The 12,935-nt window shown below is 43.2% G+C and overlaps 1 protein-coding gene across 1 annotated transcript in view; it reads left to right on the forward strand.

Annotated features, from left to right (window-relative positions):
- Positions 1–12,699, forward strand: part of LOC134609489 (phthioceranic/hydroxyphthioceranic acid synthase-like) — a 55,073-nt gene extending 42,374 nt beyond the window's left edge. Inside the window, exons 6-7 of the mRNA XM_063453153.1 lie at positions 5,623–5,804; positions 7,202–12,699. Of these exons, the coding sequence (XP_063309223.1) occupies positions 5,623–5,804; positions 7,202–12,682 (5,663 nt within the window). The 3' untranslated portion in view covers positions 12,683–12,699. The remainder of the gene's footprint in view (positions 1–5,622; positions 5,805–7,201) is intronic.
- Positions 12,700–12,935: the final 236 nt, after the last annotated feature.

Here is a 12,935-nt window from a genome sequence, read left to right on the forward strand (position 1 = left end):
GATGCTCAAGGGTCCCCAAACTCTAGCCCAAGTACACAAGTTGCGGACTTCGAACGGTACGGTTACCCAGTTCCCAGACAAGATTGCTGCGGAGTTTCACTCCTTCTACTCTACTCTACTCTACAATATCCCACAACCAACTTGGCCAGAAGACGCAAAAAGCAGGGTAGATAAGGTGTGACGCTACCTCGACAAATATGTGGCCAAGAGACTGCGACCAGAGGAAAATGAGGCCCTGGACAGGCTGATCACAAAAGAGGAAGTTGCGGGTGCAATCAAGTCCGCTAAAACTGGGCGGGTCCCGGGACCGAGGGCTTCACCTTCGACTATTATAAAAAGTTCAGGCATATCCTGCTGCCGAGGCTTACTCAAGCATTTAACGCTATCATAATGGATTCTCACTTTCACTCTGAGCTGCGAGCGACCACAATCACTGTCCTCTCGAAGTCGGGTAGGGACCCCGAACTATGTGGCAGCTACTGGCCGATCTCCCTACTCAATGTGGACATCAAGCTACTGACAAAGATACTGTCCAACAAAATCTGCGTGTTGCTGCCAAGGATAGCAGACATAAAGAATTGGGCTGACTCAATCCTACTCTGCCACTTCTGGCCTGCTCCCTTACACAGGAGGTCCTGGATACCCTACCCGCCATGTAGATCAATCCTGAGCACTTCGTAAGCCACAAACTCCCGGCACCTGGGCTGGCTCTTGACTTCTTTTTTCCCCCCTCACCCTCCTCCGCACTTCTCTTTTTTTTTCTTCCAGTCTCACTTTATCTTCTTTCACTCTTCATCACTTTACCAGATGCAATTTCATTATTTATCAGTACCCCCTGGTAAGATCATACTACCGCCTCCAGCAAAGACATTTGAGCTAGGACTCTTAACTTACGGACCGATTGTAACAGTCACCTGGGGACTTATGTAACAGTTTACCAGGAGTTGGAGCCCAGTTGCAGGATATGGCACAGGAAGGAGGCAAAACCAAAAATGCAGTACAGATTAAGGGGAAATCCAAAGGCAGGGTCAGACGAGAAGCAGAAGTCAGGGATGGCAGCGGAGTAACGTAGTTGGTTAAACAGGCAGAGGTCAGAGTCCAGGAAATCAATCAGTAGTGAAGCAGAGCTCCAGCAGGAAACACCAAACAGGCAAAATGACCAGATGCTAGGTTTCAGGATGGGCTGGCTTTTACAGGCTGCTAATTAGATGCAGATTACTCTAATTGGAAAAGGGCTGCAGGTGGATCAGCACTGCTTGATCCAGGCAAGGGGTCAGGAAGCAGAATAATGCATACAGATACTGAAGCCCCGTGGTGGATATCATGGCAGAAAACCTGACTGGGATGCTGGAGCTGTGAGTTCAAACCCAGCCAGGTCTCTTAAAGGGACGGCCACGCCTTGCTTTCTGCAGGGCTCAGGCTGTGCCGTGACACTGATGGCTAGCAGATACTCCACACACTTACTGATGCATTATGCCTATATTGATTGCGCTAGACCGATTAGGTGGTACCTATTGTTTTTTGTCGGATAGAATATGTGCAACGAAATGGTCTATCGATACCAAATGTTATTTCCGATACCACTTTGGTCCCCATACAGTTACAATATACGTTTCGCCAATTCCAGGTTCGTACTAAAGACATATAAACGGGGGAATAACACTGTATAACTCGATTGTACTAATACTGATATTCGGACCTGCGTGTCCAGATTGCTTGACACATCTATATCGCTTGTATTACCTCATGTTTGCAATGCTCAATTAAAAGCTTTTGAAACCCATAATTTAAATAAAACTGTTCCTAAATATTTGTGTGTCTTCAAATATCACATGATTATAGGGATAGTGTAAGTAGTAGGTAGGAACATGGGCGTCCGCAGGGGGCACTTGCCCCCCCCCCCCCCCCCCCCCCCCCCCCGGATTTTCAGCTTGTTTTGCCAATTTTCGTGTAAGATTTAAAATGAACTGCAATACCGGCGCCATCTATCCCTGCTTCTCTCTGACTGACTGAAACCGCAGGGGAGCAACACATGCAGGCAGAGACAGCCTACAGATCAGGTAAGTGAGGGATGGGGGGTTTAAAATAGCCTATAGATTAGTGGAGTGAGGGATGAGGGGAGATAGCCTATATATTAGGGGAGTAGGGCATGGGGGGGTCAGCCTATATATTAGGGGAGTAGGGCATGGGGGGGTCAGCCTATATATTAGGGGAGTAGGGCATGGGGGGGTCAGCCTATATATTAGGGGAGTAGGGCATGGGGGGGTCAGCCTATATATTAGGGGAGTAGGGCATGGGGGGTCAGCCTATATATTAGGGGAGTAGGGCATGGGGGGGTCAGCCTATATATTAGGGGAGTAGGGCATGGGGGGTCAGCCTATATATTAGGGGAGTAGGGCATGGGGGGGTCAGCCTATATATTAGGGGAGTAGGGCATGGGGGGGGTCAGCCTATATATTAGGGGAGTAGGGCATTGGGGGGTCAGCCTATATATTAGGGGAGTAGGGCATGGGGGGGTCAGCCTATATATTAGGGGAGTAGGGCATGGGGGGGTCAGCCTATATATTAGGGGAGTAGGGCATGGGGGGTCAGCCTATATATTAGGGGAGTAGGGCATGGGGGGGTCAGCCTATATATTAGGGGAGTAGGGCATGGGGGGGTCAGCCTATATATTAGGGGAGTAGGGCATGGGGGGGTCAGCCTATATATTAGGGGAGTAGGGCATGGGGGGGTCAGCCTATATATTAGGGGAGTAGGGCATGGGGGGGTCAGCCTATATATTAGGGGAGTAGTGCATGGGGGGGTCAGCCTATATATTAGGGGAGTAGGGCATGGGGGGGTCAGCCTATATATTAGGGGAGTAGGGCATGGGGGGGTCAGCCTATATATTAGGGGAGTAGGGCATGGGGGGTCAGCCTATATATTAGGGGAGTAGGGCATGGGGGGGTCAGCCTATATATTAGGGGAGTAGGGCATGGGGGGTCAGCCTATATATTAGGGGAGTAGGGCATGGGGGGTCAGCCTATATATTAGGGGAGTAGGGCATGGGGGGTCAGCCTATATATTAGGGGAGTAGGGCATGGGGGGGTCAGCCTATATATTAGGGGAGTAGGGCATGGGGGAGTCAGCCTATATATTAGGGGAGTAGGGCATGGGGGGGTCAGCCTATATATTAGGGGAGTAGGGCATGGGGGGGTCAGCCTATATATTAGGGGAGTAGGGCATGGGGGGGTCAGCCTATATATTAGGGGAGTAGGGCATGGGGGGGTCAGCCTATATATTAGGGGAGTAGGGCATGGGGGGTCAGCCTATATATTAGGGGAGTAGGGCATGAAGGGGTCAGCCTATATATTAGGGGAGTAGGGCATGGAGGGGTCAGCCTATATATTAGGGGAGTAGGGCATGGGGGGTCAGCCTATATATTAGGGGAGTAGGGCATGGGGGCGGGCAGCCTATATATTAGGGGAGTAAGGCATGGGGGGCAGCCTATATATTAGGGGAGTAAGGCATGGGGGGGCAGCCTATATATTAGGGGAGTAAGGAATGGGGGGGCAGCCTATATATTAGGGGAGTAAGGAATGGGGGGGCAGCCTATATATTAGGGGAGTAAGGCATGGGGGGCGCCTATATATTAGGGGAGTAAGGCATGGGGGGGCAGCCTATATATTAGGGGAGTAAGGCATTGGGGGGGCAGCCTATAGATTAGGCCAGTGAGGCATGGGGGGCAGCCTATAGATTAGGCCAGTGAGGCATGGGGGGAGACTATAGATTAGGCCAGTGAGGCATGGGGGGGCAGCCTATAGATTAGGCCAGTGAGGCATGGGGGGGCAGCCTATAGATTAGGCCAGTGAGGCATGGGGGGGAGGCTATAGATTAGGCAAGTGAGGCATGTGGGGTATAGATTAGGCAAGTGAGGCATGGGGGGGCAGCCTACAGATTAGGCAAGTGAGGCATGGGGGTGGGGGGGCCTAAATGAAGAGTTAGCAAGGAGCCGGAAGGGTCTGCAAGGAGCAGGGGCAGCAAGGAGCAGGAAGGGTCTGCAAGGAGCAGGGGCAGCAAGGAGCAGGAAGGGTATGCAAGGAGCAGGGGCAGAAAGGGACAGAATGAGCACAAAGGTAAAGGAGCAGAAAGAATCAGAAGGAGCACAAAGGTAAAGTTGAAGAAGGAGCAGAAAGGGACAGCAAGGAGCACAAACCTAAAGTAGGAGAAGGAGCAGAAAGGGTCTGCAAGGAGCAGAAAGGGCCTGCAAGGAGCAGAAAGGAATCAGAATGAGAAAGGAGCAGAAGGGCGCAAAATAAGCAGAAAGGTAAAGGAGCAGAAGGAGCCAAATATAGAAGTGAACCCTCCGGTTTATTCCGGACACCACATCATAAGGCTTTGGTACCTGGGCCTGGCAGGGAAACTCTGGACCTTCTCATCTCCCCAGGTAAAAAAAATATCAGTGTTAATGTGTTCACTTTTATTTACTGAGTGTCAGGAAGCACAGAGTGCCGCTGGGTAGGGGTGTTGCTGATTGGCTAGAGCAGTCAGCTGGCACTCTAAGCCAATCAGTAGCTCCCCATTCATAAAAAAGTCCAAAAAAATATGAACCGGGAACTAGCGATTGGCTTAGAGCGTCAACTGTCAACTCTAGCCAATCAGCGGCACCCATGCCTGACGTAAGTCTGCACTTCCTGACACTCCGTTTCAGATGCCGAATACCACTGAGGGACCTAGAGCTGGAGGAAGCCTTTGGGGTTAAACCATTTGAGAGCGGTTTAACCCCTTAAAGAAAAGAGCACCCAGGGGCTTCCTGGCATCATAGCATTTTCATTTAGATGAAGTTGTTATGGTGACCAGAATGTTCCTTTAATTTGCTTAAAGGAACACTATAGTGTCAGGAATACAAACATGTATTCCTGACACCATAGTTGTGAAAACGCTATTCACCCTGGCTTTATGTGATAATGACTATGCTCCTCCCCTTCATGACACTGTCAAAAAGGGGCCAAGCATAGATGTCATTACAATTATGCCCCCCCCCCCCCTGGAAAAATTTCTGTGGACGCCCATGGGTAGGAACAATGTAAAGGGAGGATTGCTATGATCTTGGGGACCCCTAACTGGGGGAGAAAGGTGGACCTTAATTCAAGGAGGACTCAACAATGGCATCTGGCACTCATGGTATTGTTAATCTGTTTGGAATCTGGTCATTGTCACTGAATTTTGACTATCCACACAAACATTGGTGTTTAGTGAATAAAAACCTCTGTAAACCTTTTAATTAAGCTTGCTGAAGAGTAGGGTTTGGCCGATTACCAGTCCGGCCAATATTCCAGAATTTGGCAAATATTGGTATCGCCACTATTGATACCGATATTGCCTATAATGTGAGAGGCAGCTGTGGCCCACCACACACAGGGCCAGCGCGTCCATAAGGCAGCACACTGAGTTAAAAGTAGAGGCTGGTGCCTTTTAATACTTATCAATAAACTATAGTTCTCAATTAGAAGCTTCTCATTGGTCAATGTGCAGCTATTGCAAGAAAACATGAAAAAAATAATACATGCATGTTTTCTTCAAATGAAATACAATTTGAAAATATTGTGTTTTAATATAAATATTTTCCACTGTTTCAAACAGGAGACTGTGAGATGGTGGTATGCGGAGGTGTGAACTCTATCATGGAACCTCGTATATTTATTGCTCTTTCCAAAGCAAAAATGATCTCTCCTGATGGAACCAGCAAACCGTTTTCAAAAAATGCAAATGGATATGGAAGAGGGGAAGGATGTGGAATCGTTGTTCTAAAAAAACTGAAGAAGGTAGATTCTTAACAATTTTTTATTTTAATTTTCTAAATGCTATATTGTGGCAAATTGACAAATAAACTGGACATTTTAGGCCAAAATTAGTGGGTTAAGAAAGTACCTTTGGAGAATTTTTGCATTCCTTATATCTACAAGTTATTTGTTGAAGATAGATATTCCAGCACTTTTCCCCAGCTCAGTTACTAGAGCAATCCACAATTGTGTGGCCTTTCTCCTGCCCAAACTACCACACTACAACCTATAATGACTTATAGAGTCAGGTTAGCTACATTGCCGGACACTCTTCAAACATCTCAATATTTACTTTAGATTGATTTCTCTATCATTTAGGATTAAACTTCAAATCTTAATTCTCATTAACAGTGCTCTTACACATCATTAATGAAAATACAACCCCTCTGAGTCCTTGTGTTCATCCAGTGACCATTTCCTGACATGTCTTTCCATCTTCAGCTCCAAATCTTGCTACATGACTTCCTTCGGAATACTTATGGAATGCTGTAGCTCACCTCATCCGATTTTCCACTAAAATTCAGACCTTTAAAAGATCCCTAGAAAGTCCATCATTACAGTTAAACAGCATCTGATCAACACATACACTACTCCCCAACTTTTGGGTGCAGTGGCCCTTTAGTTTTAACCCTGCAATATTAAACATTGGCGTTTAGTAGATACAGCAAAGTTTCCACTGCAGGACTAAATACACCACTAGTGCTGTCTTCTTGACAGCCACTAGAGTGTGCTTCTGCTATGAGAACCAAATCAAAATCTGTTCTCAGACGTCCCGTCCTCTGAATGCTTGTCATAGGGAGCATTTAATAGGAGGAGCTTGGTGCTTCTCATTCCCATTGCTCCTCTATGAGTCGCATTGGATTGGATGAGAAGACAAAGAAGTGAGTCAGCCGAATTACAATATAGAAGGAGGCGTGGGTAGTTGAAAAAAAGGTAAATGAAAACCTTTTTTTCCCTTTATTTTAACTATAAAATATCTGTATTGTAAACGCAATAGTGTTCCTTTAATTCTTACTCTACAACAACCTAAAGTATCTTATAACTTTTAAAAAATAGTTTACTCAGACACACACTTCACACCTGGCCATTTGTCCAAATTCAATGTCACAATTAGCCAAACTAGACCCATTGCTGATTTAGAGAATTTTTCTGGCTTTGCTAATTTGTTCTTAAATTTGAAATTCTCTTTGAATTCTCACTCTAGCGAATGACTCTGCTAATTTGAGCAGGGCACTCTTCATGTCTTGTGCCAGTGATCTACATTTGTCTTTCCCAGTTATCTATTAATGGTATAAACATATCAAAAATAGCAACCATTTATTGCATATTAAAATACCAGTTCACACAATTCAATAACACTATTCTATTACATATTGTAGGCAAAAGAAGATGGCAGCAAGATTTGGGGAGTTATATGTGCCAGTGCGGTAAATCAGGATGGAAAATCAGTGACACCAATAACCAGACCATCCCAAGACTTGCAGGAGGCTTTGCTGAAAACAATCTATTCTATCATTGACCCATCTACAGTGCAGTATGTGGAAGCTCATGGCACTGGAACCCCTGTTGGAGATCCTGTGGAAGCAGCCAGCATTGGAAAAATTATTGGGAAAAAACGTCCTACTGGATCACTTCTAAAGATCGGCTCAGTTAAAGGAAATATCGGTCACACAGAGTCTGCTTCTGGAATGGCTGGTTTAATTAAAGTTCTCCTAATGATGCACCATGAAGTGATTCCTCCATCATTGCATTATTCCAAAGAAACAGGTATTGCACAGGTGGAAGAATCCAACTTAACAATTCCAATAACTCCAGAGACATGGAAGGAAGATAGGAAACTTGGTAGAATAGCCAGCATTAACAGCTTTGGATTTGGAGGAACAAATGTTCATGCTGTGATTAAGCAAGTAAAACAACACAGATTAAATGACTTTAAACATTTATCTCAAAGGCCTGTTGAAATTTTTGTTGTATCTGCAGCTTCCAGTAAATCCCTTCAACTCACTATTGAAGACACAAAACAGCAGTTAAACAAAGTGGACTCTTTGTCTTTTGAGAACTTGGTCTACACATCTACCTGTAGAAGAAGCCACAAAAACTTCAAATTTAGAAAAACATTTCTGGCATCATCCTTAAAAGATTTACAAGAACAACTTGCATCGGCAAACACTGAATCATCTCCTGCACAAAAAAGCCCTGAAATTGTGTTCGTGTTCTGTGGTAATGGACTTCTATATAAAGGGATGTGCAAGATGTTACTGAGATCAGAACCGGTATTTAGAAAGAAATGCATTGAGATAGATGAGTTACTTCAGGTATATACATCTCTTTCCATGGTGAAGTTACTAGAGAATGAGTTTGATGATTTCTCCAGACCAGACATTGCACAGTTACTGCTCTTTACCATTCAGACTTCATTAGTGGCTCTACTGAGACATTGGGGAGTCAAACCAGACACTATCGTTGGACACTCAGTTGGAGAAGTTGCTGCCGCCCATTGTTCTGGACTTCTTTCACTTCAGGATGCTGTGAAAGTGATTTATTACAGGAGCACATTGCAATCCAAAGTCACTGGAGGGAAAATGCTGGTAGTGAGCAATATACCTGTGACCGAAATATCAAAAGATATCAGGTCATACGGACAAATAATAAACATGGCCGCTTATAACAGTCCTACCTCATGCACAGTGTCTGGCGATGCAGAATTAATAGTAAAGCTCCATGATCAATTAAACCAACAGTACAGCAAAAGGAACATATTTCTACATCAACTTGATGTTCCTGCTGCATATCACAGCCACATGATGGATCCTATTTTAGCGGAGATAGAAGACAAACTGCAAGATTTGGAAGCACAAACACTTGAAACTGACATTATCTCCACAGTGACTGGAGTGAAAGCTTCTAAAGGGGATTTTACAACTGGAGGATACTGGGCTAGAAATATCCGTGAACCAGTTGCTTTTGAGCAAGCAATAAAGTCTTCAATTACTGGCAAACAAAATGCAGTGTTTATTGAAATAGGGCCAAAGAGAGCTTTACAACGGAACATCACTGATGTTTTGGGTGAGAAAAATATCATTTTGCCTGCAGTTCATCCTAGTAAGGAATATGAGACAATATTTGCTGTCCTGGTTAAACTGTTCACAGAGGGATACAATCCTGACTGGTGTAGTATTTATGAAACATATAAATCTCCACCAGCTGTTCTTCCCAGGTATCAGTTTGACCATGTTAAACAAGGTGTGGATTTTGGCAAAATACAAGAAGGAAATAAGACCATTGCAACATCCAGTCATCCTTTGATCCACAATGTTAGTCAAGACTTCACAGACTTTCAATGCACTATTTCTAAAGAAAACACACCTTATGTCTATGAGCACAAATATAATGAAACTACACTTGTCCCTGGCACTTTTTATATAGAGCTTGGTTTGGCAGCTGCTATGACCAGATTGAAATCTAAAATGCCCTTGAGTTCCCTAAGTATCAGTGTAAACTTCTCTAGTCCCTGTGTTGTTAATCAAGACTCTCTAAACCTGAATATTAAACTTGAACATGGAAATATATTGACAGACTTTTCTATCCAGTCTTCACATGTTTATGCGACAGGCCAAATTCAGAAAAGCGGTGGAATTTTAGAGGAGAAAAAAATCTCCTTCCAGCACATCCTGAAACGGTGTAATTTAGTTTTGACCCAGGAAAAAGTTTACGAGTCACTGTCAAGGTTTGGATTTCAGTATGGGAAAGCATTCAGACAACTATCGGACATACATTACGGGGGAGAATTAATGGAAGGAATTGCTAGAGTCACAGTGAGTGAAGAGATTATAGAAACAATGTATGAATATAATGTGCATCCTGTTGTTCTAGATTGCTTTTTTCAAATGGGAGTCATTGCTGGGATAGAATTCATACAATCCTCGGCTCTTTTCCCTTCTCAGATAGGAAATATGACTGTATTCAGACCACTTCAAAAACAAATGTTCATCTATTTAAAAACAGTCCAGAAAGCAGAGAACCATGTCGTTCTCTGTGGATGTTTTACTGATGAAAATGGCTGTGTTTTAATTGAAATCAATCAAGCTAAAATATCATTTATACAGCAAGTAATAAGCAAGCAGAAAAACATTTTCTTCCACAATAACTGGGTGACATTGCCACCACAGTCACACAAAGGACTCCGCGTACCCAACATCTTAGTGTTTGCTGACAACTCTGGAATTGGACAAGAGTTATCTAAATACACTAATGATACTTTAAAATATGTGATGTTTAACAACTGGGAATTAGACATAGACTTAACTAAAATATTTAACAGTAAGTTTACAGAGATTTGGTTCATGTGGGGAATTCATACTCCAAGTGAAGAGTATCCAAACAATCTCCCACATTACTTAGCTAAGTGCTGTGAGATGTATCGACGAGTGATCTTGGCTGTGAGACAACTAAATTCTGGAGCTTCCATAAGAACAGTCACCTTCCGAACAGCTGAACCCACCGTGGATCACATTAACCCTGGATTTGCCCTGACTGGCATGACTAGAACTTGTGCAACTGAGATGCCTGACATTACATTTCAACTCATTGACATAAGTTCTTCAAACGTAGAAGACGTGAAAGCTCTAGCACGTGTTGCTTATCATTATACACCTAGGACCCATCCAGAAGTTTGGATACATAAGGGAGAAATATATACAAGTGAAGTCACTCCTACTGAAATAGACTTTGTAGAACAAAGGCATCATGCGGTAGCATTAAAAAAGTCCGACAATTTCACTTTGTATACTGCCAATCCATACATAATAACTGAACTGTCTGCTGAACTAGACCATTCTAAAGCCACCAAACTCACAGATAAATGTGTTGAGGTTCAAATTGATCAGATATGTTCACATACTGACGATTTCTTTCCTGTTAGTGCCTCAGGTTGGAAGTTCGGAAATACTCTGTACTGGAGCACATTGTCCACAGAAATACATAAACTCCTTGCTCTGGATTTCACTGGTACTGTAACAGCTGTTGGAAAACATGTAAAGAAGCTTAAAGTGGGGGATCGGGTTGCTACATGTTATCCAACACTTGCGTCATCCAAAGTGGGGCTCCCTGAGACTGTTTGCTGTTTAATACAGAAGGTCCCAATTCTAAAGAAGCTGCCTTGCATTTCCCAATTTATTTTAGCGTGGGAAGTTTTACATCATCTGCTTCCACCAGCAAAAAATAAGCCCAAGCTCATCATCATCTCTACTGAAAAAAAAACAGTTCTAAGTATGATCCTTGTGAGTGCAGCAAAAGGTAGAGGCTGGGAACCAATGGTATCTCCAGTAATTGATATAAATGCCAAACAGTGCAGCGCCATGATTATTCTGCCTCCATCCAAAAACATCTTAGAGGTAGACTTTTTGCAATTATCCCTACTTAAGGATTTAATTATAATAGCTGACCAGAAAAATCCAGAAAGTTTCCAATACCTGACCGAGCATTGTAGCGAGAATACACACATTCACTTACTTAATCCCGTTACCCTTTTCCAGAAAGCACATTTAAAAAAGTTTGCCAAAGACATATACAAGTGGCTGCAGTCAACACACGTAGACTTGTCGGTAAATCATTCAAAGTCCATGACCATGTCTGCCAGCAGGCATTGCCTTAATGATACAGAACCCAGTTACTTTACCATGCAAAATGTACCACTTATTGAAATTGAGAACAGCAACATTACATTTCCTGTCAAAGAGGAAACTCTTTTCAAGCATGACGCTATTTACATAGTTGCAGGTGGGCTGACTGGCCTTGGATTTGAAACAGTAAAGTTCATTGCTCAAAATGGTGGTGGGAATATCGTGATTTTGTCCAGGAGACGCCCCACCCCTGAAATGCAAGAAGATATAAAAAAGATTCAGAATGAACAGGTGAATATAAAAATAATGGCCATTCCATGTGATATAACCAGTTACTCGGAGGTAATAAAGACAGTGAATTCCATTCTGAAAATCTTTTCTAACATTCCAATTAAAGGTGTTTTTCACAGTGCTGTAGTTTTGCATGATGGGATCCTAGAGAGCCTAAACTTATCACTGTTTGAGAAGGTACTGAGTCCAAAGGTAGATGGAGCAGTGAACCTACACCGTGCTACAATTAAACAGGAGCTGGATTATTTTGTATGTTATTCATCTGTTGCCTCATTTTTGGGAAATGCAGGACAATCAAATTACGCAGCTGCCAACTCATTTCTAGATGTCTTCTGTCAATACAGGAGGAATATGGGACTTTCTGGACAATCGATCAGCTGGGGTGCCCTCAAATTAGGGGTTTTACAGGATCAAGACAACATACATGAAATTCTGAATGCAAAAGGAATACTTCTTTTTGACCCAGAGGAGATACACAGACATCTTAAAAAAGCTCTAAGACTTAATAAATCCCTACAAGCTGTTATCAAATTTGATTTTAAAGCCTTGTATGAAAAACTTTTGTCTCGAATTCCCACACTGAAGAAACGGCTAATTCAGGTGATAACTGAAGAATCCAAGCATCTTAATGGCAAAATCCAAGTTGACGAACCTTCCAAACATACTAACATGAAATCAACCGATTATGTGAAGATGTTGATTAGTGAACTGACAAGTGCCAGTGCAAGTGAAATTACAATGAATACTTTCTTAAGTTCTTTGGGAATTGACTCAATGTTGGGCATGAGCTTACAGAGTCGCATCTTGCACGAAAAGAACGTGAACATACCTGTTGTACAACTACTTGATCCCAGCACAACAATCTCAGTGGTTGTATCTCTGTTGAATGAAAACACTTCTGAAGGAGAAGATGTCACAACAAATGTGCAAGAGGAAACTCAGTTCTAGGTATCTGTGGCTACTATACCAGTTACTTGCAGGCGTAATTTGCAGTTTGTTATACAAATTACTTCTATAGAAGCACCTTTTCCTGAAAAACTACAAAACATCTGAACAAATAATATCTAAGGAAAATTGCAAAAACTTGTATGTAAGTAGTGTCGTGGACCACATGTTGTGCATGTCTCAAAGACTTTCCTGCGATATACTTTCATTAGTGGATCACATGCATCAGAGTCCTGATTTTCCATTGTTCTTGAAT

This window comes from Pelobates fuscus, chromosome 4 (genome assembly GCF_036172605.1).
Source record: "Pelobates fuscus isolate aPelFus1 chromosome 4, aPelFus1.pri, whole genome shotgun sequence".
Classification (NCBI taxonomy): domain Eukaryota; kingdom Metazoa; phylum Chordata; class Amphibia; order Anura; family Pelobatidae; genus Pelobates; species Pelobates fuscus.